This window comes from Carassius gibelio, chromosome B6 (assembly GCF_023724105.1).
Source record: "Carassius gibelio isolate Cgi1373 ecotype wild population from Czech Republic chromosome B6, carGib1.2-hapl.c, whole genome shotgun sequence".
Classification (NCBI taxonomy): domain Eukaryota; kingdom Metazoa; phylum Chordata; class Actinopteri; order Cypriniformes; family Cyprinidae; genus Carassius; species Carassius gibelio.
The window spans coordinates 13,647,608-13,675,371 of NC_068401.1; the positions used below are offsets into that span (position 1 = coordinate 13,647,608).

Here is a 27,764-nt window from a genome sequence, read left to right on the forward strand (position 1 = left end):
GCCTGTTAATATAAAGACGATGCATCGTCCTGTTTCACAACCTCCCCCAGAAAATTGTTGTTGCCACAAACCTTATAAACACCAAATGCCCACTTTAAAAAGGCGGTCTGACATTCTGTTCAGTGAACAAGAATCAACTCTCTGAATGAGTCAACAGAGAAAGGCAAGAGTCACACATCACTAGATAAAGCTTTCTACAATAAACCAAACAGCATACCTCAACCGCTTCATGGAGGCTTCTAGAAGAAAAACAAAGACTTGAAATCTAATTTGAACATGGACTCATACGAAATGATATTTCATTAAATGGCAACCATCTCTCTTAAACCTTCTGTTATATTTGGACTCACAAAGCTGGTTTGACCATTTTGCCATAAGAGACCAAATGCTTTGACCAACTGAAGAACATGGTTTGTTGGAGTAAGATTTTATAAGAAAATATAATCATTACAAAGTTATATAACATCATAAATCTGAACACCAAATATTCAAGTCAATGTGAACTGGTGGTCAGATTCCATTTTACCTTCTTTTTTTTTTTTGGTGAAAAGCTGGTGCCTGTTGAACAACAGAATCAAATGGAAGTCTGCTACAATAATACCTTTAAGGGACTGTTCACCCAAAAATTAAAGTCCTGTCATCATTAGGGACTTTCGCACCACTTTAGTTCCAGAACTACATGTACAGTACTAAAGTACTGTTTTATTGTCTTTTCATTTTAAAAAAAATAATAATAAAAAAATAAAAAACCTGGCTAGGCGTTTTATACTAGACTAACTGAGACTTGTCATGGCACTTGTATACTGTTGTTGTTCTCTTGTTGACCTGACTGCTTCTATTGTTCTCATTTGTAAGTCGCTTTGGATAAAAGCGTCTGCCTAATGATTCAAGGTAATTGTAATGTTAATGTTAAGTATTAGGACGACTTTGCGGACACTATTTCCCAGAACCTTTTTAAGGATTGAAAAGTTTGAAAAGTTTCCTGCGGTGCGAAAGGCCCTTTTTACCCACCCAAGTTTTTTTCAAACCTGTACAAGTTTCTGTCTTCGGTTGAACACAAAACTAAAAATTGTGTGTGGGGGGGGGGGGGGGGGGGGGTACCCATTGATTTCTTTAAATGTTTTTTGGTTTATACTATGGAAGCCAATGAACCAATGGAATTTGGAAACACTTGAAGTTGAGTAACTGTCCCTTTAATAACTATTGGTTAGCACAATCCAACTAATGTCAGAAAATAGAAAATATTTAAATAGAAAATAGAAAATACTAATAATATAAACCAAGCTGCAAGTTATCCAACAGAAATCTACAGTACATACAGTACATGCCACCTAACGCTATGACATCTCTGCCACCTAGTGCTTACAAAGCAAACTGCAACACAGATTTCTCTAAATTATAATCTTGTGCTATCTGTTCTATCATTGGTGAATCATGATGAGAACGTGTGAATAAAAACCATAGAATCGCGCTGGGTTACCTGCATCAGTGTGTCACTTTGCGAGTATAGTGTGGCAAATGCAGGGGCTGGGACCTCCTCACCTCCTAATGTAGACGGCCCGTCAAAAACGCACTCCAGAGACTCTACCTGAAGAGGGGCACGCAACTTAGGTGATAAATATGAGTAGCAAACACACTCTTACAGAAACACAAATATATCAAACAATGTGCCAACAAGCAGCTTTAAAATGAGTGTGTGTGAAAGCATCGTGCCCTTCACTGAAACCCATGCAGCTATGACATAAAAAGCACAACAACTTACAACTTCACTAAGCAACAAACAGCTAGCAAACGGAAAAAAAAAAAGAGTGAGAAAGTTCAGTCTAATGACTGAACTCTAATCATCCATTATATCATAATGATGATCGATCATACAGCAGCACACATACAAAGTGCTCTTTTCTAAAACCATGGATCATGATGAACTGCAAACACTCATAAAAAGCAGACACTTCAAGTTGTGTGGCAGAAGACAGCAGGAAATTGACGGCATTTCCATAGCATGGAGTCATTCTGAGAATGCTTGGAAAGATGGGACACAGTGTGATCACATGTCAGCTGTGTATCTTAAAGCATGACATAGGTGATCCCTATAGTTAATGCTTGATATTAATCAGTGAAAATAACTTCTTGGACAGCCAAAGGTAAGATGATGTAAATCCTATATGTATTTGGATTAATCAGCATAATTACTCATAGCCAGGTCCACATAGAATTGCACCCACTCAACTCCACAGAAAGTTCCAAGTTACCAATGTAATAAAGCTCAAGTGAAATGCACACATTATGAAATGCAAAGTTTTTATTAAAAAATACATTTTTTTAAATTGTAATACATTTTCACAATACTATGTTTTTACAGTATTTATTTACAAAATCTTAAACGCTACAGAGTATTTAACAGTGGTATACATTTACACGCATCAAATTTTAGCCAATTTAAAACAGGAAATTCATGCTGGAGTCACAATTAATGACTATATGTGTGTGTGTGTGTGTGTGTGTGTGTGTGTGTGCGTGTGTGTGCGTGTGAGATATATTCATCACTCAGTGTTTCCAAATTGTATAACATACCGTGACCCACTTCTCTTAGTTGTGAAGTGACAAACACACTATTTATTCATCCTGATAAAAATATCACAGCAGAGCTTTGCTGTGTTTCAGCACAGATATTATTAGGCCTTTAGAAGTACACAGGCCAGTCACAGGACACTACAACTGTGGGACATGGGGCGCCACAAGATGTCATCTCCATCTGTGCCGACAGTTCCAGCCAAGCACACAGGGAATCATAACACAATCCCATAATCAGGCAAAAAGCAAGAACCTCAATTATCTATGACTTTAAATCAATATGACGTTAAACAAAGCGCATATGCTTTAGAAGGTGAACTCAGGCTGTGTGCCACTTAAGCGAAAGGTTAAATAATCCGTTACTCTGGATGGGAGCATCCCTGTGTCTTCACTGCCAGTAGAGCGATCTGTAAATAGAAACCTGACCAGGGGCATGTGGTTCATGTGTCGTGTTCTACAGAAAGCATGCAGTCACGTCATCACCAGGGCAGAGAATGTGTAAAGCAAGATCTGATTCATGGGAAATTCTTTAACATCCTCCATTAAAGCATAGAGTCAGAAATTTTACACAGCTTGCGTTTAAAGATCCTAAAGAGCCAATAGCATTGCTAAAATGGAATGCTGTTTTAAAAGGGATTTTAAAAATGAATACGTAAACTTTAAGGAAAAACGTATTTTACTCTGCCACCAGCATCACCAAACAGAACTACACAAAAAATATATAATTTTGAATAGCATTTTATATTTTTTTTAAACAATTATAACTTGCTCTTTTATACATCTGGCTGTGCATATTAAGATAAGCCAGGATAGTACTTTAACTTTCATTTCATTACAAACAACGGCCACAAGGTGGCGTAAGGCTACTGCAATCACTAATAAAGATAGCAACCGACCATCGCCAGTCTTATAAGGAAATTGCTTTTAATCATATAACCTTCAAATCACAATTATCAAACTATCCAATTCTGTTTTAGTAAACAAAGCATGATTAATTTTGGAGGAGGAAATATAACTAATTGCAAAGATGCATGTTTGTAGTGCAACACACGCATTCTCAGAGCTCATATTGTTGTGAGGGAGAGTTAAGAGAGCATTGCATGTCAGCTGGGCCAGCAGCCAGAAAGCACCATCAGCCTAGAGCACATGGACTGATTTAGGAGGAATACAGGCTCATAGTGATGACAGAGTGAGTGTGTTTGTGTGTGTGTGTGTGGGGACAGAGAGCACTAGCTCATGCTCTGTGCAGCTGAGGCTGATGGGAGGTGACAGGCAGGGCTTGTCAGGCACTGCTCTGTCGGCATGCAGGGAGCTCCACTGATCTGAGCCCAGCACAGCTCCTCAAACATCAGCACTGCTCACAGTGTGCTAGGAATTAAGGGTTTTAAAACCGCCACGTTCACCTGGCTTTTACAAACGATGAAGAACAAGAGCAATTTAGTGTTAGATTCTATAAATTCTATAAATCCATTCTGAAAAATTCTGCAAATAGAATCAGAATCAGAAGAGCTTTATTACCAATAATGTTTTGTAGTGGACAAAACATTCCAGGGCTCAGTTTATGACAAAGGTTTTCTACAATTTGATTGGATCTTGGTGGACTAACATAAGCAAACTGTCCAATGACATCAGATAAAGATGCCAGGACAACAGCTAGACACCTCTAAGAGGGCAAGAAGAAATTAAGTCGTTATAACGAGAAAACGAACTTCGTTATGTCGAGATAACGAGAAAACAAAAAGAAAAAAATATATAATGCATGGCCGCTTAGAACTTCCGTAAAACGGAATCATTCACAGCTGAAACAATTAGCGTGACTGCTAACACAAGATACTGAAAACACAATCAGGCTACGCACAATCGTTTCCTGACAAATGTTTCACTGTGCATCCATATTTTAAGAGTTCCATCCAACTACTGCAGAAAACTGTACAGGCAGAGCACTCTGTGGACTGGCTATAATGCATTAATGATGACCAGATAAACAAAGCTAACTGTGTAGAAGTCCGTTTTAATAAATAATGTTGCTAATTCTTTCTTACGTCTGCGTTTGGGACTTTCTTGTCTGGCACTCGATTTGCATTAAGCTTCTACAATGAAACCATTAGTCATGTCATAGGCCTTTATACAAAAAGAAGTTGTATAGACTTATTAAAATTGTCCATTTGTGTGTGCTAAGTGTTTAAAATATTGTGTCATTAGCAACATGTGCTAACACTGTAACGAGGCTGCCTCAAGCTGGGATTGAACCCGGGTCTCTGGTGCTCTAAGAGGGTGAATTTACTCACTGAGCTACTCTCAGACTGTTAAACCCAAGAGCGGAAGAGCGAAAGAGCAAAAAGGCCAAGGGGCTTGAATCTTCAAAAAGTAACAATAATCTTTACTTGAGAAAACAAAGTACAAGATAAACGTAGCAAACTTAGCTACCGTTAAACAGAAAAAGACACAAGGGTCCAAATATATGAGAACAATCAAACTTAACTTAGCAACTGGGTACAAAGGGAGCATAGGCTCAAGACTGAACATAATAGCAGGGAACAAACAGACTTATAAAGGGTCAAACACAGGTGTGAGGAATCAACACTGATGAGCAGAGCACTGAACATGGTACGGGGCGATGCCGCCCTCTGGAGGAGCGGAGAGACCATAGGGCCAGAGTTCATAGGACAAGAGCCATCTGCAGTTCTGGAGGTAACATGACTCCGTACTCATTGATAGTGACTCCTGCAGGCCAGGATGAAAACTGCAATGCAGATACGAGCCCATTACAGGATCCCCTCTCCTAGGAACGGCTCCTGACGTTCCTTAGATTGGCTCCTTGGGCTTGGTGAAAGTCTGAGATGAGGGCCTTATCCAAGATATCCCGAGCTGGAACCCAGGTCCGCTCCTCTTGGCCATAACCCTCCCAGTCTACCAAGTACTGAGCCCCTCCACGTACCCGGCGGTAACCCAGCAGCCTGCGGACAGTGTAGACTGGCTGACCATCAATCATGCGAGGAGCTGGGGCAGATTTACTGGCTGGAGACAAAGTGGAACAAACAACAGGTTTTAATTGAGAAACATGGAAAGTAGGATGGATTTTCATGGACCTGGGTAGGAGAAGACGAAAGGAAACCGGATTAATCTTTCGGAGGATCTTGAAGGGGCCAATGTATCTTGGAGCCAGCTTACGAGATTCCACTCGCAAGGGAAGGTCTCGGGTAGAGAGCCACACTCTTTGTCCTGGACGAAATGAGGGTCCTGCTCTCCTCCTTAGGTTAGCCTGCCTCCGTTGGAGTCGGGCCGCCCTCACCAGGGCTGCACGAGCCCTCTTCCAGGAAAGTCGACAACGACGGACAAGCTGTGTGGCAGCTGGGGTGTCAACCTCTGGCTCCTGTCCAGGAAACACGGGTGGGGGGAACCCATAGAGACACTCAAAGGGGGACATGCCTAAAGAAGAATGGTACAGAGTGTTATGAGCGAATTCAGCCCAAATTAAACGAGAGCTCCAAGTGGATTGGTTGTCGGCCACCAGGCACCTCAGGGTCTTCTCAATGTCCTGATTTACCCTCTCAGTTTGTCCATTGGACTGGGGGTGGAAGCCAGAGGACATGCTGATGGAGGACCCAATGAGCCGGCCAAACGCCTTCCAAAACCGGGATGTAAACTGTGGCCCCCGATCAGAAACCATATCCTGGGGAAAGCCGTGGATTCTGAACACATGTTTCATCAGAAGTTCTGCAGTTTGGTTAGCTGTGGGGAGTTTGGGCATGGGTAAGAGGTGACAAGTCTTAGAAAATCGATCTACCACCACCAGAATTACTGTGTTTCCCTGAGACGGGGGCAAGCCTGTGACGAAATCCAGGGAAATGTGAGACCATGGACGTCTCGGGATAGGCAGTGGGTGCAGTAAACCATGAGGGCGAGTTCTTGACCCCTTGCACTGGGCACACACTGGACAAGCAGAGACAAAGGCCCTAACATCTCTCTGTAACTTGGGCCACCAAAACTTCCTCTGAACAAGCTTACAGGTTCTAGTGGTACCCGGGTGTCCGGAGGGGAGGGATGCATGTGCCCACTGCAGGACCTCAGAGCGCATACAATTAGGGACAAAGAGACGCCCTACAGGGCCATTACCTGGACCAGGCTGTTGCTGTTGGGCTCTCCTGACGGCGGTCTCAATATCCCACTGGATGGGGGCTATCACCCTGGCTGCGGGGAGGATGGTTTCTGGGCACAACTCCCTCTCAGGTGGTTCAAACTGCCTCGAGAGTGCATCTGGCTTGAGATTCTTGGAACCTGGGCGATAAGAGAGAATGAAGTTGAACCGGTTAAAAAAAAGGGCCCAACGGGCTTGTCGTGAGTTTAACCTCTTGGCATCTCGAATGTAGGTGAGATTTTGATGGTCCGTCCAGATTAGGAATGGGTGTTTGGCACCCTCAAGCCAGTGCCTCCACTCCTCCAATGCCATCTTAATGGCCAACAGCTCCCTGTTCCCAATGTCATAATTTCTCTGTGTTGGGGTAAGACGGCGGGAAAAAAAAGCACATGGGTGAAGTTTAGAATCACTCTTACACTTCTGTGACAGGACCGCTCCTACCCCCACATCCGAGGCATCCACCTCCAGGACAAAGGGCAGCTCTGGGTCTGGGAGAGTTAGAATGGGGGCAGATGTGAAGCGTTGTTTCAGTGTAATGAAGGCATGGTCAGCATCGCTGGTCCACATGAATGGCCTGTTGGACTTCTTTGTGAGTGAGGAAAGAGGTTCTGCAATAGAACTAAAATTTCTTATGAATCTCCTGTAGAAATTAGAGAACCCCAGAAAGCGCTGTACCTGCTTGACTGAAGTGGGTCGGGGCCAGTCCACGACTGCTCGGATCTTGCCTGGATCCATCTGGAGGCTGCCCTTGGACACATGGAAGCCGAGAAATGAGACAGCTGGGACATGGAACTCGCTCTTCTCCAGCTTAACAAAGAGCTTGTGCTTCAACAGCTGGGTCAGGACCTGTCTGACATGCTGAATGTGCTCTTGGAGGTTGCGGGAGAATATCAAAATATCATCCAAGTAAACAAACACAAATATATTCAGCATCTCTCTAAGGACATCATTAATAAAGGCCTGAAAGACAGCAGGAGCATTAACCAGCCCGAATGGCATTACCTGGTACTCGTAGTGGCCTGTCGGGGTATTAAATGCAGTCTTCCATTCGTCCCCCTCCCGGATCCTGACAAGATGGTATGCATTTCGGAGGTCCAGTTTGGTAAAGATGGTGGCCCCCTGCAGGATCTCAAAGGCTGTGGTCATAAGTGGGAGGGGGTAACGATTCTTGATTGTGATGTTATTTAAGCCTCGATAATCAATACAAGGTCTGAGACTGCCATCCTTCTTTTCAACAAAGAAGAAACCGGCTCCTGCCGGTGATGTGGAAGGACGGACGAATCCATTATCTAGAGCTTCCTTCAGATACTTGTCCATAGCTAATCTCTCAGGACCAGAGAGGGAAAATAGCCTTCCACGGGGAGGGCAAGTTCCTGGCATCAGTTCAATAGCACAGTCGTATGATCTGTGGGGGGGCAGTGTGGCAGCTTGGACCTTACTAAATACTTCGAGGAGGTCCATGTATTCCGGGGGAACACGGGATGGCTCGGGAGGGTAAAGAGGGGGCTTGATAGTGACTGGTTCGATCCTGGGAATAGCCATGACTTCCACGGACGGGGCTTTGAGCCTAAAGATGGAATTGCTCTTGGGATTGCCAGACATTGATTCTTGGACAGACTTCAGCTCAGGTGGACCGCAGAAAGCAGTATTTGACAGTTGGCAGTGTGTTCCCCACTCTGTGACAACTCCTCTGGACCAGTCAATATTGGGGTTATGAGCAGTCAACCATGGGAAACCGAGGATTATAGGGAGTCTAGGGGTATGAATTAATAAAAACTGAATCAATTCCTGGTGGTTCCCTACTTTTAACTGAAGAGGTGGAGTGCACTCACTGACCCGACCCGATCCCAGTGGGCTGCCATCAACTGCAGTAATGTTAAGGGGTTCTTGGAGAGTCACAGGGTGAATTGCAAGACTTTGGGCCATCTTAAAGTCCATAAAATTCCCGGCGGCCCCAGAGTCTACAAAGGCACATACTTGATGGTGTTGCTGGCCCATGGTAATTGTGGCCTGGATCCTCAAACCCAAGTTTGCTGAGCAGGGGATGGTTCCTATTCTCGCCCGGGCCCCCCTACTCCAGGACGAGACTTGGCTTTTCCCGAAAGCTCAGGACAGTTGGTACGAAAGTGTCCTGGCTTGCCACAGTAGAGGCAACATCTATCTCTCATCCTCCTATTACGTTCGGACTGGGATATCCGAGTTCCCCCCAACTGCATGGGTTCATCCATGTCCCCAAGAGGAGGAGATAATTTAACAGGACTGGTGGCCTCAAATAAGCTGGTCTCCCGCTGCCGCTCTATCTGGCGTTCTCTGAGGCGATGGTCAACCCGGATAGCTACATCAATGAGGGACTCAAGGTCAGGGGCAGGGTCTCGGAATGCCAATTCGTCTTTGAGCTCTGATGACAAAGCATGGTGAAAGGTCGCTCTTAGGGCTCTTTGATCCCATCTACTCTCAGCCGCCAGAGTGCGAAACTCTATGGCGAACTCAGCTGCGCTCCGGGTACCTTGAGAGAGATTCAGCAGGCGACGATCGACATCACCTCCACTGGCTGGATGTTGGAAAACTCTCTTCATCTCCGTGATGAACTGTTGACTGTTTGTGGTTAGTGGAGACTTCTGGTCCCACAAAGCTGAGGCCCATTCGAGCGCCTTGCCGGTGAGGAGAGTAATGATGTAGGCCACCTTACTGCTTTCAGTGGGAAAACAACTTGGTTGTAGTTGAAAAGCCAGAGTGCACTGGGTAATAAATCCTCTGCATCTCTCAGGGCTTCCATCAAACCTTTCTGGGGCTGGTAATCTGGGCTCAGAAGGAAGGGTCACCATGGGCCTAGGTTGAGGATCAGGGGACTGTTGGAGTTCTTGGGATGAAGAGGCCTGGGACTGAAGGCTCAAAATCTGGACAATTTGAGACAGGGTTTGATCATGTCGTTGGATGGTAGTGGCTTGCTCAGAGAGTGCAGCAAGGATCCGTTCCACATTGGAGGGTGGTGAAGACTCTTCCGCTGGGTTTGCTTCCATGGTTCAGTCTTGCTGTAACGAGGCTGCCTCAAGCTGGGATTGAACCCGGGTCTCTGGTGCTCTAAGAGGGTGAATTTACTCACTGAGCTACTCTCAGACTGTTAAACCCAAGAGCGGAAGAGCGAAAGAGCAAAAAGGCCAAGGGGCTTGAATCTTCAAAAAGTAACAATAATCTTTACTTGAGAAAACAAAGTACAAGATAAACGTAGCAAACTTAGCTACCGTTAAACAGAAAAAGACACAAGGGTCCAAATATATGAGAACAATCAAACTTAACTTAGCAACTGGGTACAAAGGGAGCATAGGCTCAAGACTGAACATAATAGCAGGGAACAAACAGACTTATAAAGGGTCAAACACAGGTGTGAGGAATCAACACTGATGAGCAGAGCACTGAACATGGTACGGGGCGATGCCGCCCTCTGGAGGAGCGGAGAGACCATAGGGCCAGAGTTCATAGGACAAGAGCCATCTGCAGTTCTGGAGGTAACATGACTCCGTACTCATTGATAGTGACTCCTGCAGGCCAGGATGAAAACTGCAATGCAGATACGAGCCCATTACAAACACATACTGCACTTTATATCAACCGAGAGTCTAATGTATTTCACATATACTTCATGAGCAATATTTGTGTTATGTATGAGTAGAAAGTTGGAAATGTTTCATCATGATACGATAGAATATCGATTCTTATACCCAGCAATAAAATATTTGCAAAAATCAAATGTAAAATAACACCGCATAGTCTTCACTGTATAGATTAATCCTTATAAAAGTTGTTCAGTCAAAATCAGTGAGATTTTTTTCTTTGAAAGAAGTTTTCTGTGGGTCTGCTTTCACTTTAAGAAAAGCATAGATAGGAAATGCATAGACGGACATTAGTGAAAATGTTCAGTATAGTGTTCAGTTGATTTGGCCGTTTTTCGATCTGACTTCTCAGCTTTCCATAAACCTTTTAAAAACAACAAACCAGCTTAGGCTCAAAAAAAGATCATTGATCTCCAGTGGCAGAAACTACTTCACAGCCTACAAAACACTGAACCGGAATATTCATCCTAGTTATGATGTTCTACACTTAAATGAATGCATCTGTTTTTACATTAAAGTCTGAGTCTTTAATGTAGTTTGTATGAATGCGATTTATTTTGTGTGTACGTTTGTGCTCATGTGTAAACATGACACTGATGGAGATTCTAGCACACACAGCATTTAAGCATGTTTACAGAGTGCACAGAGACACAGAATAGATGCATGCAGCACAGAAATGTGTCATGGAGCCAGAGGAATGCCGGGAGATTTTACCTTCATAGGAGAGATGTGTGAATGGGAAACATAGCCGTGTACATTCTCGATCTGGGAGATGTTTTTCTCCGACACCTGCACCAGCTCAGGAGGACGCACATCCCCTGGTAGGTGTGGAGAGCTGTGTTCTGGAGGCGACGTGGTATCCTCATCCTGATATCTATATTTCTGAGAAGGAGAAAAAGAGAGAGAATGCAGTCATAATACAGCAATATATTAAACACATTGCTTGTTGAATTAACTTGTCATATATTGTTTGATTTTATAAGCCCAGTGAGAGAGAGCTCTTCAAACTACAGGTAGATGACAAAATGTTTAATATAAGTTCGTGTTTTAATGATTTCACTTTAAAAATAAATAAATAAATAAATATTGAAATATATAATAATAATAATAACAACAACAATAGCTCATCGTAAAACAAGATTGATTTTCTGTGTCAAAATTAAGATTTATAAAGAAGCAAAAAATATCTAGATTTTCCTTTTAATTTTCGTTTTTAGATTTAAAAACTTATTTGCAGTTGAGGCAAGAAATATAAACATTTGTTTTCCCTTTAAAAAAAAAAAAATCATTCCTCACTGGCAAATCATTTTTAAATCTAATAAAAAATATTTAACACTGACTGGTTAATTTGGAGCTTTGGGCACTCAAAAAAAACAAGTAAAACTCCAGCACTGATACAGAGCTGTGAAACTACTTTAACTTCATTTCTCTCTAGACCACACTCTTGCGATGGGAAACACTTTTTAAATGAGCCAGGCACCCCCGGATCCTACTCGCTTCACAGTCATCACAGTTGACCCCAATCTGCCAAGACTGTATGTGAAATATCGTTCCGTTACTTTCTTAACTGGAAACACAAATTATTCAGTAGTGCTTTTTATCCATAGACATCCATCTTGTCCTGGTGCCTTGTTGACCCTTATACATATGCCCACCTCTGTGGCATTCCTGGGATATGGGTTAGGAAATACAAACACAAGTCTACAGGGAAGAAAAAGAGGGCAGGTTTCTTAGAGAAAGTAGATGCCCAAAAAAGTGGGACAAACTTTAAATTGGGGTCTTATGCTGGTTGCTTACTGTAAACGTCACTGCATCTGAGCAGCATGGGGGAAGACTGAATGGATTTGCCCATATGGAGAGATTCACGGTAGACTCCTATGCCCTATTTTAGTAAAAAAAATTGGTCCATACAACTAATTTAAATAACTTCAGACTACTGCATCAAAAGCACATCACAAGTTGCAACTGATGCAACACAACAGTCTGAAAATAAGCATAAAGACACAGAATCAAATTACATGGAATCAAAATATGTATATTTACATGTATACCACATATATATTTCACAAATATCACATGTGGTAACTGATAGCCTGTCTATACTACAGTACATTATGATTTGCTAAGGACTTGAAAGGGACTAAACTCAAAGATGTGAAAGACTTCTGGCCAACTTAACATGGTCTCTGTTGAATCATGTATGTTGCTTTTCTCATTTGCGAGATGCATTTAAGTCACACAGAAGAAGCTTGGCACTCAGGAACATTAAATCATACAGCAAAAATCTGTTTAAATGTGACCCTGGACCACAAAACCACTCTTACTGTAAGTGTCTGGGGTGTAGTTTTAGCAATAGCCAAAAAACATTGTATGGGTCAAAATAATCAATCTTACTTTTATGGCAAAAAAAAAATAAAAAATTAGGATATTAAGTGCAGATCATGTTCCATGATGATATTATCAAAACTCAATTTATGATTAGTAATCTGCATTGCTAAGAATTCATTTGGACAACTTCAACGTCGTTCAAATAGTTGTGTCTCTAACAAATTTTAAAGCTTATTTAATAAAAGAAATTGACACTTAAGACTGGTTTTGTGGTCCAGGGTCACATATGTTATATAAAACAGATTTAAAAAGCAAAATACATTTTAAAAGCTAAAACTTTAAACTAAATTTAAAAGCAAAATAAAAATTAAACAAAAAATAAAAACTAAACTAAACACAAATTAAATAATAGTTATATGTTTTTGTATTTTTTTTTAGTAATTAAAAAAAAACCTATACATAATTAGTAGTAGTTTATGCTTCATTAATGTATTTTTGTGCCATACAAAGTTGGTTTTCAAAAAAATGAAGCTGACCTTATTTTGTGGTGAGACCAGTGGAAAAAAAAAATATATACAAATTAAATTAAATAAATAAAAATGAAACAAACAAACAAACGCAGACACACACACATAAATGTTATACAAATAGCAAACAAATACAAACCAAAAAGTAGCAGATATAATATTTTTAATTAATTAATAGATTTTTCTAAACTATATAAAGTTATATAGTCAATAATAATAATAATAATAATTATAATAATAATAATTAAACTGACCTTATTTTCTGGTGGGAATAGTATTAAGAAACAATAATAATAATAACTGAATGAATAATTCATCCAGCCTAGCAGAAAACAAAAACATCCTTATTGTAGAACCCTGCAGTAAATTAAACTGACAGAGGAGTCTGCTACTACTAGTACTGACTCTTTGCTACATGTGACCTGAGTTCTTAGCAGAAACACTTTGCACAAAATCCTTTGCCCTGTTCTGAACAACTCAAAAGTTCAAACTGAACTCTCAGCGGGCCACAGAGCCAGTAAAAATGAAAGGTGAGTCTGAACTCTGAGCCACTGCTGGGGGAGAAAGGGACAGACGGGGAGCAGTTCTGGAGATGTTATTACACCGCTGAGTGCTTCAGTGACTCGGCTTCAGGCGCGCAGCCGCTGCCACTGTGGGGCCAGCTTGCCTGGATAATGAGCTGCTCGACTGGCTCAATGCTCTCTCTCTCTGTGCTGGCCTGTCCAAACCCAGCTAACGTCAGTAAAACCTAATAAATGCAGAGAGATCACTCACACAGCCAGTCAACCAAAGAGGACAGGTCTCTGAAAACTTGACAGCAGTTAAAAACGAATGCTAGACAGGCTTTACACAGGCGATGTCCTCTACAATACAATTTCACTGCCCTAGAGTGGGGTGAACCTTGAGAGGTGCACAACTGTTGGAAATGTGGTTTGATGGATGTTGTATAGGATCTTAAGGAGAGGAAGAGCCCTGCGCCTGCTCCTCGTGGCCCTTCTGTCTCAGGTCTAGCCCTGCTGCTGTAAAGCTGTCAGCTCTTGTCTGTTTATCTGGCAGAAAACATACCGAGGCCCAGAGCTCAGCAAAACACAGCACTTTATTCTAGATGCTTCACCTTGAAAACCTTCGGGAGAGCTCTGTATCACAGCTGCACGTCCCACAGCTGCCAAAAACAGCCATATTCACTCGACAAGACTAAGCATCATTTGCATTATATATGCGTAATCAGCATAATTTGGGATTATGAAGCCTGGCACATTCACCTCGGCTGAACCGCACAGAGCAGGTGTTGCCGGATGCCCAGATGTGTGGCCCTTCAAACAAACGGAACAAGCATTCAGTTTTCAATTCTGAAATCAATTCTAAGATTTTCAAATGTTAGGTCACTTGATTTTTTTTTTATTTATGTTAGGCTCAACAGGGCTGCATTTATGTGATTAAAACGGTAAAAAGCAGTAATACTGTAAAATCAGTAATATATTGTAAATTGTAAAATGTAATTTATTTCTGTGATGGCAAAGCTGAATTAACAGCAGTCATTACTCCAGTCTTCAGTCACATGATCCATCAGGAAGCATTCTAATATGCTGATTAGATTTTTTCTAATTATCAAGGTTAAAAATAGTTGTGCTGTTTAATATTTTTGTGGATATTGTGATACATTTTTAAGATTGATTTAATAAATTGATTGATTAAATTGATTTAATTAAATTGAAAGTTGTAATTAAAAAAAAAAAAAAAAAAAAAAAAAAAAAAGGTGACTGACCCCAAACTTTTAAACAGTGATGTATATTTCACTTCTCATCTTGCTGGAATATCAGTCGTAATTGTTTATATCACTCTAAAATTACAATTCTGTCATCAATTATTCACCCACGATGTTCCAAATGCTCTGCTCATCATACAAAATGACTATAACTTCATATGACTTTGATTAAACCACCTTTATGTACTTTTTGGACCCCATTCACTTTCACAGTCACAAGCAAAAACATTCTTTGTGTACAGCCATAAAATCAAATATCCCTTTAAACAGAAAGTTTCTGAAACATTGATGCTGGTTTCTAGATGGTCCAAGCTGGTCAAAGCTGACAGACCATTTTGGACCAGCAACAAACCAGCTTTGATGTTCTAAAATAGCTTATATTCCAGCAGGGCTGTTGTAAAATTTATTCTAAATAGAGTGCATATTTGATCACAACTTCATATGCCATCCTAATAAGCGCAGTGTACTGTACTTCCTCTCCCTCTGTCTGCCCTTTTCCTGCTGTGATCCACAGGGCAGACAGGAACGAGACATGAGATCATCACATCCACTTTGACTCGTACTTCAACCTGAGAGATGAAGAAAGAGCTGACATCTAAACAGACAGTGTGCTGTGAGCAGAATTAAAATAGTTTCTGCCTCTTGTCTCTCTAGGAAACATCATGGCCCTCCCTCCTCCCAGCTGTCCCCACTGCAAAACCTAAAATTAAACTTTCAAAGCGCATTGCTACAGCTCATCCAAAACTGAAGCAGGCTGAATTTGGTTACACTCAAACACCAGATGACAATAAGTATTATGGGTCACTTGCAAAACGTTCCCTGAAATAAACTTGTCTGAAGACCTCAAAATGATGTGCCGGGACGGATGAACATGCAAAAACATTTATCTGTTTATAATGAAATAAGAAACATTATTTCATTATATATCAAATGTATGTTTTAAAATTACAGAGTAAGAGTTGTAGACGAACACATTTCTGGTTTTGGTCTGGTGGCTGATGAATGCTTTGGTGAACCTTTTTAATGGAGTTTTAGGGGTACATGCGACAAAAAAGAAAAAAGAACAAAAAGGTTGGAAATACCATTTAAGTCCTTTATGATGAAGCACTGGTTAAAAACGATCAAGAACTGGTTGTACTGCTCAAACTGGAAGCATAAATCCTAAAAAACAAATCAAGCACAAATTGTGTTTTCGTTACACATCAAAAAAGACGACGGCTGTCTGTTTCTTGGCAGCTCCCTCTTGAGATGACTATAATTAACTAGCAGGAAGCCAGCTGTAGGTCCTTTATGAGAAAGCTCTGCATTACTGTGAAGATTCAAACCGGACAAGATGAGAACAACGGCCAGAAGCAAATGCTGGGTTTACAGACTTCAAATGGAAGCAAAGAAAAAAAGCCCTAATTTGGCATCGAGTTGCAAATTCAATTGTAAAATGGATTAACTTCATGTCTATTTAATCATATGTCAATAAGATAAATACTTTGCAATTAGGTGGCATATCATGGAATTAATTTTATTTCATTTTTAATCAGCTGACACCCTTATTATTGCAAACTTGTTAGTACTAAATAATCATAAAATAAAATGTATATTTAACAATAAAAAATATATATATTTAAATTCTTTAACAGTTTTTTTTTTTGTAGCATTTCTAATTTCTGATCTTTTGACAAGTTTCATTTAACTTGTTTACAAGATTGTTGCATAGCTCACATACTTTCTTCAGGATTTTGAAATAGGAATAAGTGTTGACCATCCTAGCTACAGTATGTATTCACTGATTAAAGTATTTATATTCTAATTGTTAGGCAATCAACATAAAAAGCAGGGCATTATTCTATTTCCCCCCCAAAGTCAATATTCTGAACATGAACTTGGAGTAGCTTTTGACCAAAAATGCTGGATTCAGCTCTCCGTTTTTTAACTTATCGATAATGTAGGCTAAAATGCTTCTAGACAGCAGAAGTGGTTTGAAAATGGGCTACATTACCCCTTGCTCCCAAATTTAGTATTAATGTGTTCCAATTGGACTGCAAATACTAATAATCCTGTCTAAATGTTATCATAAGTATTACATATGCATGTTTTTTTTATGATCTGGTAGGGTCCTTCCAACCACACTGAAAAAAAATCTCTCTCTCTCTCTCTCTCTCTCTCTCTCTCTATATATATATATATTGTTTTTTCAGAAGGAAGAAATGCATACATGTTTGAAACATCATGAGAGGAAATAAATGATGACTGTATACATTCTGCAGTAAAATATTACTTGAAGCTTGCACTTTGCACTTTTTTTGCACTTTTTATAACAAAACTTTGTTATAGGTGTTCGAGAACTACTGTTTTATTCAAAAGAGACACCCTGGAGACATTATATCCTGTTGCTCATATTTATTGTGGTGTAATTTTGCATGCTTAAAATCTACTGTGATTGGAGTAAATAATTGTGGAGCTTGTTCTTTTACTGATCTTCTTTCCCTTCTTTCCTCATGCATGCCCTCATTACATCATATGCACTCGGGGCAACCGCATTGTAAGACGTTTTACACACTTCAGTAGGATTCCCTATGCTGCTCTAATAGCTTACCAACAAAGATGTAAAGGGTGATCAATTTTAACATGCCTTACGTAATGAATTGCTAATGAATGATGCTCATGTGAGAGCATGTGGAACTATCGGTCACAAAAGGAGCTTCACGATTAACTGACTAAAATGTAAAGTGCTTAGTTATGTAAGTCAATATGTAAAAGGACCACACTTTCCAATGCAGATCTTCAAAATAAAACACCAGACGGCATCTTGTACTGTAAATATTTTAGCCTAATTAGCAGCGATTTCCATTTCAGGAAATCTTCCAGCTTGATAGTTCTAGACGTGATTATACAAATTGAAAAAAAAAAAGAAAGAATTCTTTTTTTTATTTTTTTATAATTAAGACTAGTCAAAATAGCGCAGGATTTTCTCTAATAAAATGCCTCATAGATATGTATCAGGTATTTGACTTCATTTTCAAATGGTATTATTATTAGGTCATAGTCACAATTTAGTTTATTAGTAAGTGACAGCTGTTAAGAACAGCTCCGTTATATACAGTTTGCCATTTTAATCTTCACAGCGGTTTCTATTTAAGGACATATTAGCGGCTGATGACAAAACGGCAGGTGGGGAAAGTGAGAGGAATGAGGATGCCACTAAAACCTAATAAACCGCTCCACAGGCCAAGAGAAAACAAGCTGTCTGCAGCATACCAAACACGCTTCCTTTACAATCTACATCCCTGAGAGAGATGGAATCACACAACCATTTAAACAGCTTAATGAAACAGTTGACACAAAAATGAACATTTTGCTCACCCTCTGGCCATTCAAGATGTAGACGAGTTTATTTTTGTTCAAACAGCTGATAAAAAGCATCACAATATACCAGAAGTAATACCAAACTGTTGTTTCTGGCTAAAATATGAGTCCTATATCCATAATATTGCTTTCTGCAGTAAAAAAAAAAAAAAAAGTTGTCTTGTCTGAATCAGGAGATAAATATTGACAGATCAAGAACAGTTCACAAGTGAAAACAAAGCAGTTCTAAACAAATGTTTCAGTGGATTTTGATATGAGAGGACAACAGGGGATGTACGTTTTCACTAGAGGAAGTGTTATTTGGAACTATGGATTTTGGCAAGAAGTGACAGTTTGCAGTCAAAACACCTTGATGTATTTGTTGCTTATAAACTACTTTTTAGAGCTTTTCATTTCATAAGACATAATTTACGGACTGGAGTAATGTGGACTACTTGTGAGTTTATTATGATGATTGTATTAGGTGTTTGGGCTCTCATTCTGACGGCACCCATTCATTGCAGAGGATCCGTTGGTAAGCAAATAATGCTAAATTTACAAACTCATCTTGGATGGCCTGAGGGTGAATAAATTCTCAGCATATTTTCATATGGGTGAGCTACACTTCTTTACATAAAATGAAATGACTGAAATTAGTGATGGGCTATACTGTACAATTCACTGATCACACTACAAAGGCTGGAACTAAATTTAAATAAATAGACATTTATGCATTTAGCAGACGCTTTTATTCAAAGCGACTTACATTGCATTCAGGCTAACAATTTTGTCTCCTAACGTGTTCTCTGGGATTCGAACCCCCAACCTTGCACTTGCTAATGCAATGCTCTACCATTTGAGCTACAGGACATCTATGAAATCCAGGAAGCCTCAAATCACAAAATCAACAGGTCAATCAACTTGATTTTTCATGGGATTTTAGAAAAAACATCAACTAAAAGGATTAGATCTAATTTATCCTATTTTAATACTATACTTTAAAACACAATTATATCACTAGGAAACAGGAAAATAGGAAAATAAATCAAAGTTTATGCTTGGTTAAACCGTTTGAGTTATTTTCCTATTTTCCTGTTTCCTAGTGAGAAGCTAGAATTTAAATAAGTTAAGCACTTTTAATATAGATTTTTTTTCCCCCGAGTACCAATTATATTTGTTAGCAAAGTTTAAAAAGCATTGCAGAATTCAAGTTTCGAAGCCCTTTTGCCATGTCCATTGCATGTAAAATGAGAAAACAGTGCTTTCGTGCACTTTTAGGTTGCAGGCTTGCTGTAGGTCAAATATAGTTTCCAGCTGTTCTATTGTTTAATAACTCTAAGCAAACATTACATTGTGAGAGGTTCACAAAACTATCTGTGCTGAAAAGTGTCGTTTCAAGGGATATACAAGCTTAGAAGTTCATAAAACCGAGGACAAGTCAGCTGGGAGAACTAAAAGGTTGATGAAATGCTCAAATCAATGGGTGATACACACTCTCATGAAAAAGAAGAACAAAACTGATTACACATTTCATAAAACAGCAAAATTTCACATTTGCCATTTATGAAAACAGCATATTGTGTATGGAAGCATATGGGTAGCATTATTCAATTTGGGATGTAATATGCAAAATGACAATGCAATATGTAAAATGGCAATGCATTTCTGTATTTACATTTACATTTTCCAATACATTTGTGCAACGTTTGGTGCAAAATGAAAATGAAAATGTAATTACATAATTTTCATTTGCCATTTACTACACCAGTTTTAATATTTAAAATGAATATTAATTTTAACGCTTTATAAGTTGCAAAATTAAAATGAAAATGTATTACAGAAATGATTAGATATGTCTAACATGTTAAAGCAAAAACTGTGGCAAAATGATCATTTAAATGCTATTTTTCTTAAATGCATTAACACTCACAGTCAAGACACTTAAGATTACATTTTCATTCGGTGTCCCGCAATGAATGTAGCAAAATTCAATGTGCACATTGAAAATGCATTCCGAGCCGATCACGTGTCCCCGCCCTCGCGCCACGTCAATCATTGTGTGAACAAGGCGGGGCTTACAGAAGGTCAGAGACTCAAATCTCAAGGAGCGGATTCAAGTGAGACAAGATGGACAAGACAGTTGGTCCGTGTATGTTTTGATCATTTCGGTTTATGGCTTCAATATTTCATTCGCACTTGTGGGCGGAGCTGAAACGCTGCTTTCATCTGATTGGTCGAATCGGATCGGTTTTCATCTGACAGCCTTCAGCTCGGTCTTGTCATTCTTTCAGGCAAAATAAGAGTCAGTGCGAGTGAAGCACTGTAATGTCTGAAACCACCGCTCACTGTTAATTAGCATAATATTTGAATCAGATGTATCTGGGCACATAATTCGTGCTGCTGAGACCTGCAAATTATTTCTAGGTTGTAGTATTGTATGAATATTGTCCCACTGATAAATACAGTGCAAATAGTTCTGTCCCTTTGGATAACAGTGAAGTGGAAATAAAAATCAACAATAGACTGAACAGTTCCATGTCTGTAACATTTACCACTCTCATCTTTTAAGTCATAAGGCACTAGGTATGTATGTGTGTGTGTGTGTGTGTGTGTGTGTGTGTGTGTGTGTGTGTGTGTGTGACATTAATAAATAATTGTAAAAATGAATATAGTTACATTTCTAAATAAAAATAGTAAAATTAGCTCTATGCTGCTCAGTGCTCCTGTAGCCTACCCCAGAGCGCCCTCTCGCGGCTGTAGACGGTAATGTTTTCTCTTGGTCCTGAATAAATGCAACTTATAGTCCAGTGAGATTTATATATGTTTTTTTCCTCGTCATGACGTATTTTTGGACTGATGTAACTTATACCGAAAAATACAGGTAACATTATTATTATTATTTATTATGAGAGTAATTGACACAGACTAGAACTTTAATGTTTCACCCAATTCAGCTCAGATCTTCAGACTCGTCTGACTAGTGTTGCTTGTATAACTGGCCAGACTTACCTTCCCAAAAAATCCTATTTAATTTTATTTCATAAATTTAACTATATTTATTTCCACTTCACTGTTATCCAAAGGGACAGAACTATTTGCACTGTATTTATCAGTGGGACAATATTCATACAATACTACAACCTAGAAATAATTTGCAGGTCTCAGCAGCACGAATTATGTGCCCAGATACATCTGATTCAAATATTATGCTAATTAACAGTGAGCGGTGGTTTCAGACATTTCAGTGCTTCACTCGCACTGACTCTTATTTTGCCTGAAAGAATGACAAGACCGAGCTGAAGGCTGTCAGATGAAAACCGATCCGATTCGACCAATCAGATGAAAGCAGCGTTTCAGCTCCGCCCACAAGTGCGAATGAAATATTGAAGCCATAAACCGAAATGATCAAAACATACACGGACCAACTGTCTTGTCCATCTTGTCTCACTTGAATCCGCTCCTTGAGATTTGAGTCTCTGACCTTCTGTAAGCCCCGCCTTGTTCACACAATGATTGACGTGGCGCGAGGGCGGGGACACGTGATCGGCTCGGAATGCATTTTCAATGTGCACATTGAGTTTTGCTACATTCATTGCGGGACACCGAATGAAAATGTAATCTTAAGTGTCTTGACTGTGAGTGTTAATGCATTTAAGAAAAATAGCATTTAAATGATCATTTTGCCACAGTTTTTGCTTTAACATGTTAGACATATCTAATCATTTCTGTAATACATTTTAATTTTAATTTTGCAACTTATAAAGCGTTAAAATTAATATTCATTTTACATATTAAAACTGGTGTAGTAAATGGCAAATGAAAATTATGTAATTTAATTTTCATTTTCATTTTGCACCAAACGTTGCACAAATGTATTGGAAAATGTAAATGTAAATACAGAAATGCATTGCCATTTTACATATTGCATTGTCATTTTGCATATTACATCCCAAATTGAATAATGCTACCCATATGCTTCCATAATTGTGGACCCATTCACCACTTTCTGTGTGGCAAGCACATTTGAGCAGGATTAAATCAATGCGATGCAGAGCACAGCTTAGCTCAAGAACTTCATCCGACAAATGCACAGGATCCAGACTAAGCAAAGGAACATCTGAGGAAGGAAACGTGAGCTTTAATTATCAATGTGGAATATTGTGTATCCAACAGGCTTCCGTCACATTGCTGACTTCAGCCAGGCATCTATAGACCTGGATGACAGTATGGACAGAGGTGCTGGATTATTTAAACAACCTTCAGTCCCCTTCCCACAAACCTACTCTAATTTTTATTTCCTCAGCACTATACGGACCCACCAGATACCAGCAAGCTAATGCAATTTTCAAATTAGATGCCGCAATCTTAAATTTAAATTCAAGACCCATGCTTAACATATTATGCCAGTTCTATAAGCTATAAACTATAAGCCTGAACACCTGAATGCATGTTTATTTTTTCCACTAAACCAATTTACTCTAATAATAATTATGTAATTGCTATACATTTCACATCAATGATCAATGGATTTGGTTATAAACTACCATTCGAGAAATTAATATTTTTATTAAGCAAGGACACATAACATTTATCAAAATCAGAGTAAAGGATTTGACATTGTTATAAATCTATTTGGGGGGAAAAAATGCTGTTCTTTAAAATGTTCTAGTAATCAAAGAATCCTTCAAAAGAATACGTTTTATTTTAATATATATATATGTATATATATATATACAATAAATGTCTAGATCTAGAGAATATGTAAAAACATTAAAACACTCAATCAGTAATACTTTACAATGTGATAATATTTGATATTGCATCATGTATTATCAGTTAACTATGACCAACAATTTATTACTGCATTCATTAATCTAGGTTGATTTATAATACATAATAGCACTTTATTTCATGTGTGGGACTACAATACATATGCAAAAATTAATTTATACAACTTGACATGTTAAAAATGAATTTGTACATGCAAAAATTAACAGATGTAGGTGTTGTTCATTATTAGTTCATCATACTTAATGCACTGAATCTTACTGTAAAGTGTTACTGTTAATTCTTAAAATGCTTTGCATTGGCTAAGCTCTTGTAATTTTCATTCATTATTGTGCAATTCAATATCCGTAAACTTATAAGTAAAATATTACGCCAATAATGCATTATAATAGACTCTTTAGCATAATCATCGTTATTATTTAGACAGATGTTGGTGAAAAATTCAATAAATCACACATCAAAATGTTCATTAACACATAACTATTTAAGTGGCTACCCAACATGTACACTGCCATGTTTCTGTAAAGCAAAGGCAAAAAAAAAAAAAAAATGGCAAGGGGTTATTTCTGAGCTTTCTCTACACTACCGAAGATTGACGGTCATTAGGAGTTAACAAGGGCTTCCCCGAGCCCTCTGATCTCACGCTTAGCAGAACAGAAGTTTCAGCTATAATAACAGAAAGCTTTTTAGGACTGATCAGTCTGCGCAGGCACAAATTGACAAGCTGAAATCATGTGCACTCTGTGTAAGTTGCAACGCTCTGAGACGCAGACAGCAAAGACTAACCATTCAGTCATGAAATATACTGAAAAACAAGCTTCCTATTCACACATAGTAGATATAATTGGGACGCAAGCTAAAACACCCAGAGGACCAGGCAGTTATGTAACTAAAAAACTTGCCATCCCGCTCTGAACTAGACAAGCAGAAAATAGACCGAAAGGAATCTGGGCCTGAGCTTTAGTCGTTATAAAGAATAAAAATTCGATTGGGCTGCATTCATTTGGCTTCTAGCTAAAAAACAGTCCGTTTGAACAAACAGAAGCCCAGAAGTCCCTCAGGATTATTTTTTTCCTCTCTCAGACGCATGTGATTTGTGCACAACAGGAGTGGAATTAAAGACAGGATGGAGCACACAGCTAGGTACAGTCTGAAATTTAGAGTGCGTCGTGCTGAGATCCTAGTTGGAGAATATCACCTCCGGCTCTTCAATCTGGCAACGTCAGAGCTCTTGTTGAGCCTGTCATTTTGTCAGACTAAAACCGGACAAATGGAAACTCTGTAAGACTTCCCACACATGAATATTAGGATCATATGCAAAGGAATGGATCACTGCCATGAGGGTGTAACCAGGAGCATATGTTCAGATCTTTAGGCACGAAAGGTGTCACCAGCAAAATTATCCTCAGTGTGGGGACAATTAGCAGCTAGAGTCCAAGGAACATTCAAGCAACTTAAATGTAAGCAACTGTCAGTCATACATTCAAACAAGCCCCTACCTTGCATCCAAACATAAGAGAGATGGTGCTGTTGGTGCATGCTACTTTACAGTGGCACAACATTGGCGAAAAGCAATCCAAGTTTTTGATGCTGGGAGACATTCTCTCTGCACCCGGGCTCTTCAATCCGTCAGCAATTGAGGTGCCGGCCAATTGCTTCCACGAGCGCTGGCCGCTGCCTGCTCTTGAAGAGCACCCTCATCTCTCGGCTCGGACCGTTGCAGGGGGAGCAGAAGCGACAACGTGATGCCTTCATCCAGCGAGCCCTTGTCAGCTGAGTCCAACACTCTTCCGTCCTCTCTCTTTGCTTGACTCGACTCGATCGGCCTGACAAATTAAAGCACTCCCGAGGTGAGCTGCACTTCAGGGAGCTCTGGAGAAGCCATGCTGCCTACCGTGACCAGGGGGTGTAACGGTGGGAGGAGGAGGGTTAGAGGGCAGTGGAGTGCACAGGGTCTTGTGTCACAACACGAAGGACTCTGCGCGATCCATTAGTGCTGCTGCACTTCCACCTGCTACAGAGGAACTGCTGCCATGACTCGGAGGACAGAGGAGCAGATTCGGATGCTCTCCTACTCCACTATCCAAACAAGACGCGGCGAGCGGCTCGTAGAGAGAGAGAGGTACGCAGACTGGAGGGGGAGGGGCGAGCGGTAGCGTTGAGCTTATTACACAGTTCACTAGAGAGAAACTGAAGAGTTTCTGAGCCGAAGGTTGCAGCGTGCAGACTGGGAAAAGGGGATAAAAATTATCCGGATCGTTCAGAGGTGAAACCGGGGGAAGCAGAGACCGCTTTCTCAACATATCTACAATCACAAGGTCAACAGAGGAGGGAAGATATTTAATCAAACAGCGGCTAGGATGACCTCTGATATGCAGTTAATAAATCTGATCTCAACGAACCATACGCCAGTGAAGTTATGATCCTGACCTAGTTTATCATACACAAGGATATGTCATTTATTTCAGTTTAATATCCATTTTGCAACTCTTTAAATTAATGTAATGCTGCTATCTATAAAGTTTTTATATACTCAATAAGCAGAGGGCAAAGATGGAGCAACAAAGAGATCAAGTGCCTTTTATGAGCTCTTCATGAGTTCACCCAACAATGAGCTTGCTTAAACCAGACATTAGGTGAATGGGTACTTTGATGTCATACCAAGATTGGTCTGAGAAGTGACTCTTTCAGTCAAAAACAACTATAGTTTTTTTTGTTTGTTTTTTTTTGTGAAGGGGGGTACCCCATGATGTCATTCAGCCCAACCAATCAGGTTGTAAACATATGACTGTGCCTTTAGGTGCGGTATCTTTAGGTTCAATTTCAAAAATGCAATTGAGAACGCCAAGCAGACCAGGACCAAATGTATAATTTTCTTTTTTTGCTCCAGACCAAACTAACCAAGAGAACCGAACTACAAGTGCGATGTACTGTATTAAACAAAAATTAAATGCGATAAATGATCAACAGATCCTGAGTTCATTGTTAAGTATCTTATCTTGCAAGACATGCTCCTTTTACACAGTGCACGTGATCGCGAAACTGAAAGTGAAAGTAAATAGGGGGCGCTCATTCAGAATGATCGATTTATAGAATAGATTTAAATACTCCACATATTGATATCGGCATCCTGATGCACGGAAGTAATATGCATGATTAGAATGTTTGCAGGATACTTTTGTCATCTAAAGTAGAAGCATGTTTTTTTAAAAAACATTTAGTTTTATTCCATTGTTCCATTGTCAATTGATTACAAATTTATTAAATATTAATAAAACATTCTTTTTATTATTATATTGGCTTTATATCAGCTATCGGCCCCCTGCTTTGCAAGATAATAGCATCGGCTGTCAAAAAAAAAAAAAACTAAACTAATGGTCACCCTAGTTAACTGGCTCTCCGCTCACATTCGCCCTAAATCCAAAATGTTCCCACAACAGAGCTGAAGATTACGGCTTTTAAAACACTTTACAGCCTAACGCAGTGGGTTCACTTCTCCTCTTCACTTGTGTGTGTATGCGTGTGTGAGGATGCTGTCCGAGTACCGCCTCTGCCACAGAGCTGAATATAATCATTATTTTTTTAATTATCAGTCGCAATATATCGTGGCACCAAAAATGATCGCGACAGGCCTACACAGAACTGATCTGCTCTGAGACACTGAAAACACCCGATCGTGAGCTGCATGTGTGTACAAGAACACAGTGCTGCGCTTCATCCCAAACATGCAGCAATAGTTTTACAGAGACCATTAAAGGTTAATTTTGGTATTTCGAGTGACACTGTGTCAAATTATGAAGCATGAGTTTATTAGCAGCCTGTAATAAATCTGAGTGTGATCATTTCTCCCCTGCCCCTCCTCCCTTCTGCCCTACTACTTCATTTGAGCCGTTACATCATCAGAGTGCAGGGAGGCATGCAGTTCCCAGACTACTACAGCACAAACACACGCATGCACATAAACCTCACTATTAGATACAAAAGCTGCATCTGTCGCAGGACATGCCAGCTTCATCTGGCTACTGGAGGAAAATCAGAAAAAACAACCTCTCTTAATTACATCATGCTGCTTGTTCCATATACTACTACACCAAATGATGTTTTTAACAAACAATTTCACATTATAAAATATAAACATTTCAGACTTTTGTTCTAGTAATGTGACCACCTTAAAACTATGAATAACGCAACAGAATTTGCATTAATCTGTTTTTTTTTTTTAGAATATTCCGAATATTCACATTCAGAGCCACATTCTTCATTAAATGCAACTAAATCAGATTCAAAATATCTATGATGAATAAGCATAATAAAAGACTACATAGAGAAAGACCATTTATTGTTAACGGCCAAAATATAATAAGAGCCACAAGTTTCCCTGCTAAAAAATATCTCTGTGGTTTTTACGCATTAAGAACAGAACACCATCCATCATCCAATCCTATCTTCAACAAAATGATTTAATCTTTCAGCGTGACATTGGTGATATATACAATGACTTCTGGAGGAGTTTCGATCCAAAACAAATTATTCATCCAAAGCTGAAGCTTATTATGAACTTCTAAATCAATCCTTCCCACTGAAAGTTTCAAGGAGAAAAGGACGATTTGTACGTAGATCCATAAACTTGGCTCGGTGTTGAAGCATTTGTTCAAGCAAAAGTTTGTGTATCGCTGTGTGCTCAGCACTTTCTG

At 39.5% G+C, this 27,764-nt stretch overlaps 1 protein-coding gene across 15 annotated transcripts in view; it reads right to left on the minus strand.

The window, feature by feature from the left end:
• dlg1a (discs large MAGUK scaffold protein 1a) overlaps positions 1-27,764 on the minus strand; it is a 134,813-nt gene that overhangs the window by 62,105 nt on the left and 44,944 nt on the right. For 7 of the 15 annotated variants that reach the window (XR_008154242.1, XM_052558410.1, XM_052558409.1 and 4 more), the window contains exons 4-5: positions 11,038-11,205; positions 1,481-1,588 (exon numbers count right to left, since the gene is read on the minus strand). Coding sequence is in view for 14 of the 15 variants with exons in the window: in XM_052558410.1 (XP_052414370.1) it covers positions 1,481-1,588; positions 11,038-11,205 (276 nt within the window). In the remaining variant the exon portion in view is untranslated. Of the gene's footprint in view, positions 1-1,480; positions 1,589-11,037; positions 11,206-24,569; positions 25,154-27,764 lie in introns of those variants that run through there. The other 8 variants (XM_052558417.1, XM_052558416.1, XM_052558414.1 and 5 more) reach the window with 3 other exon arrangements.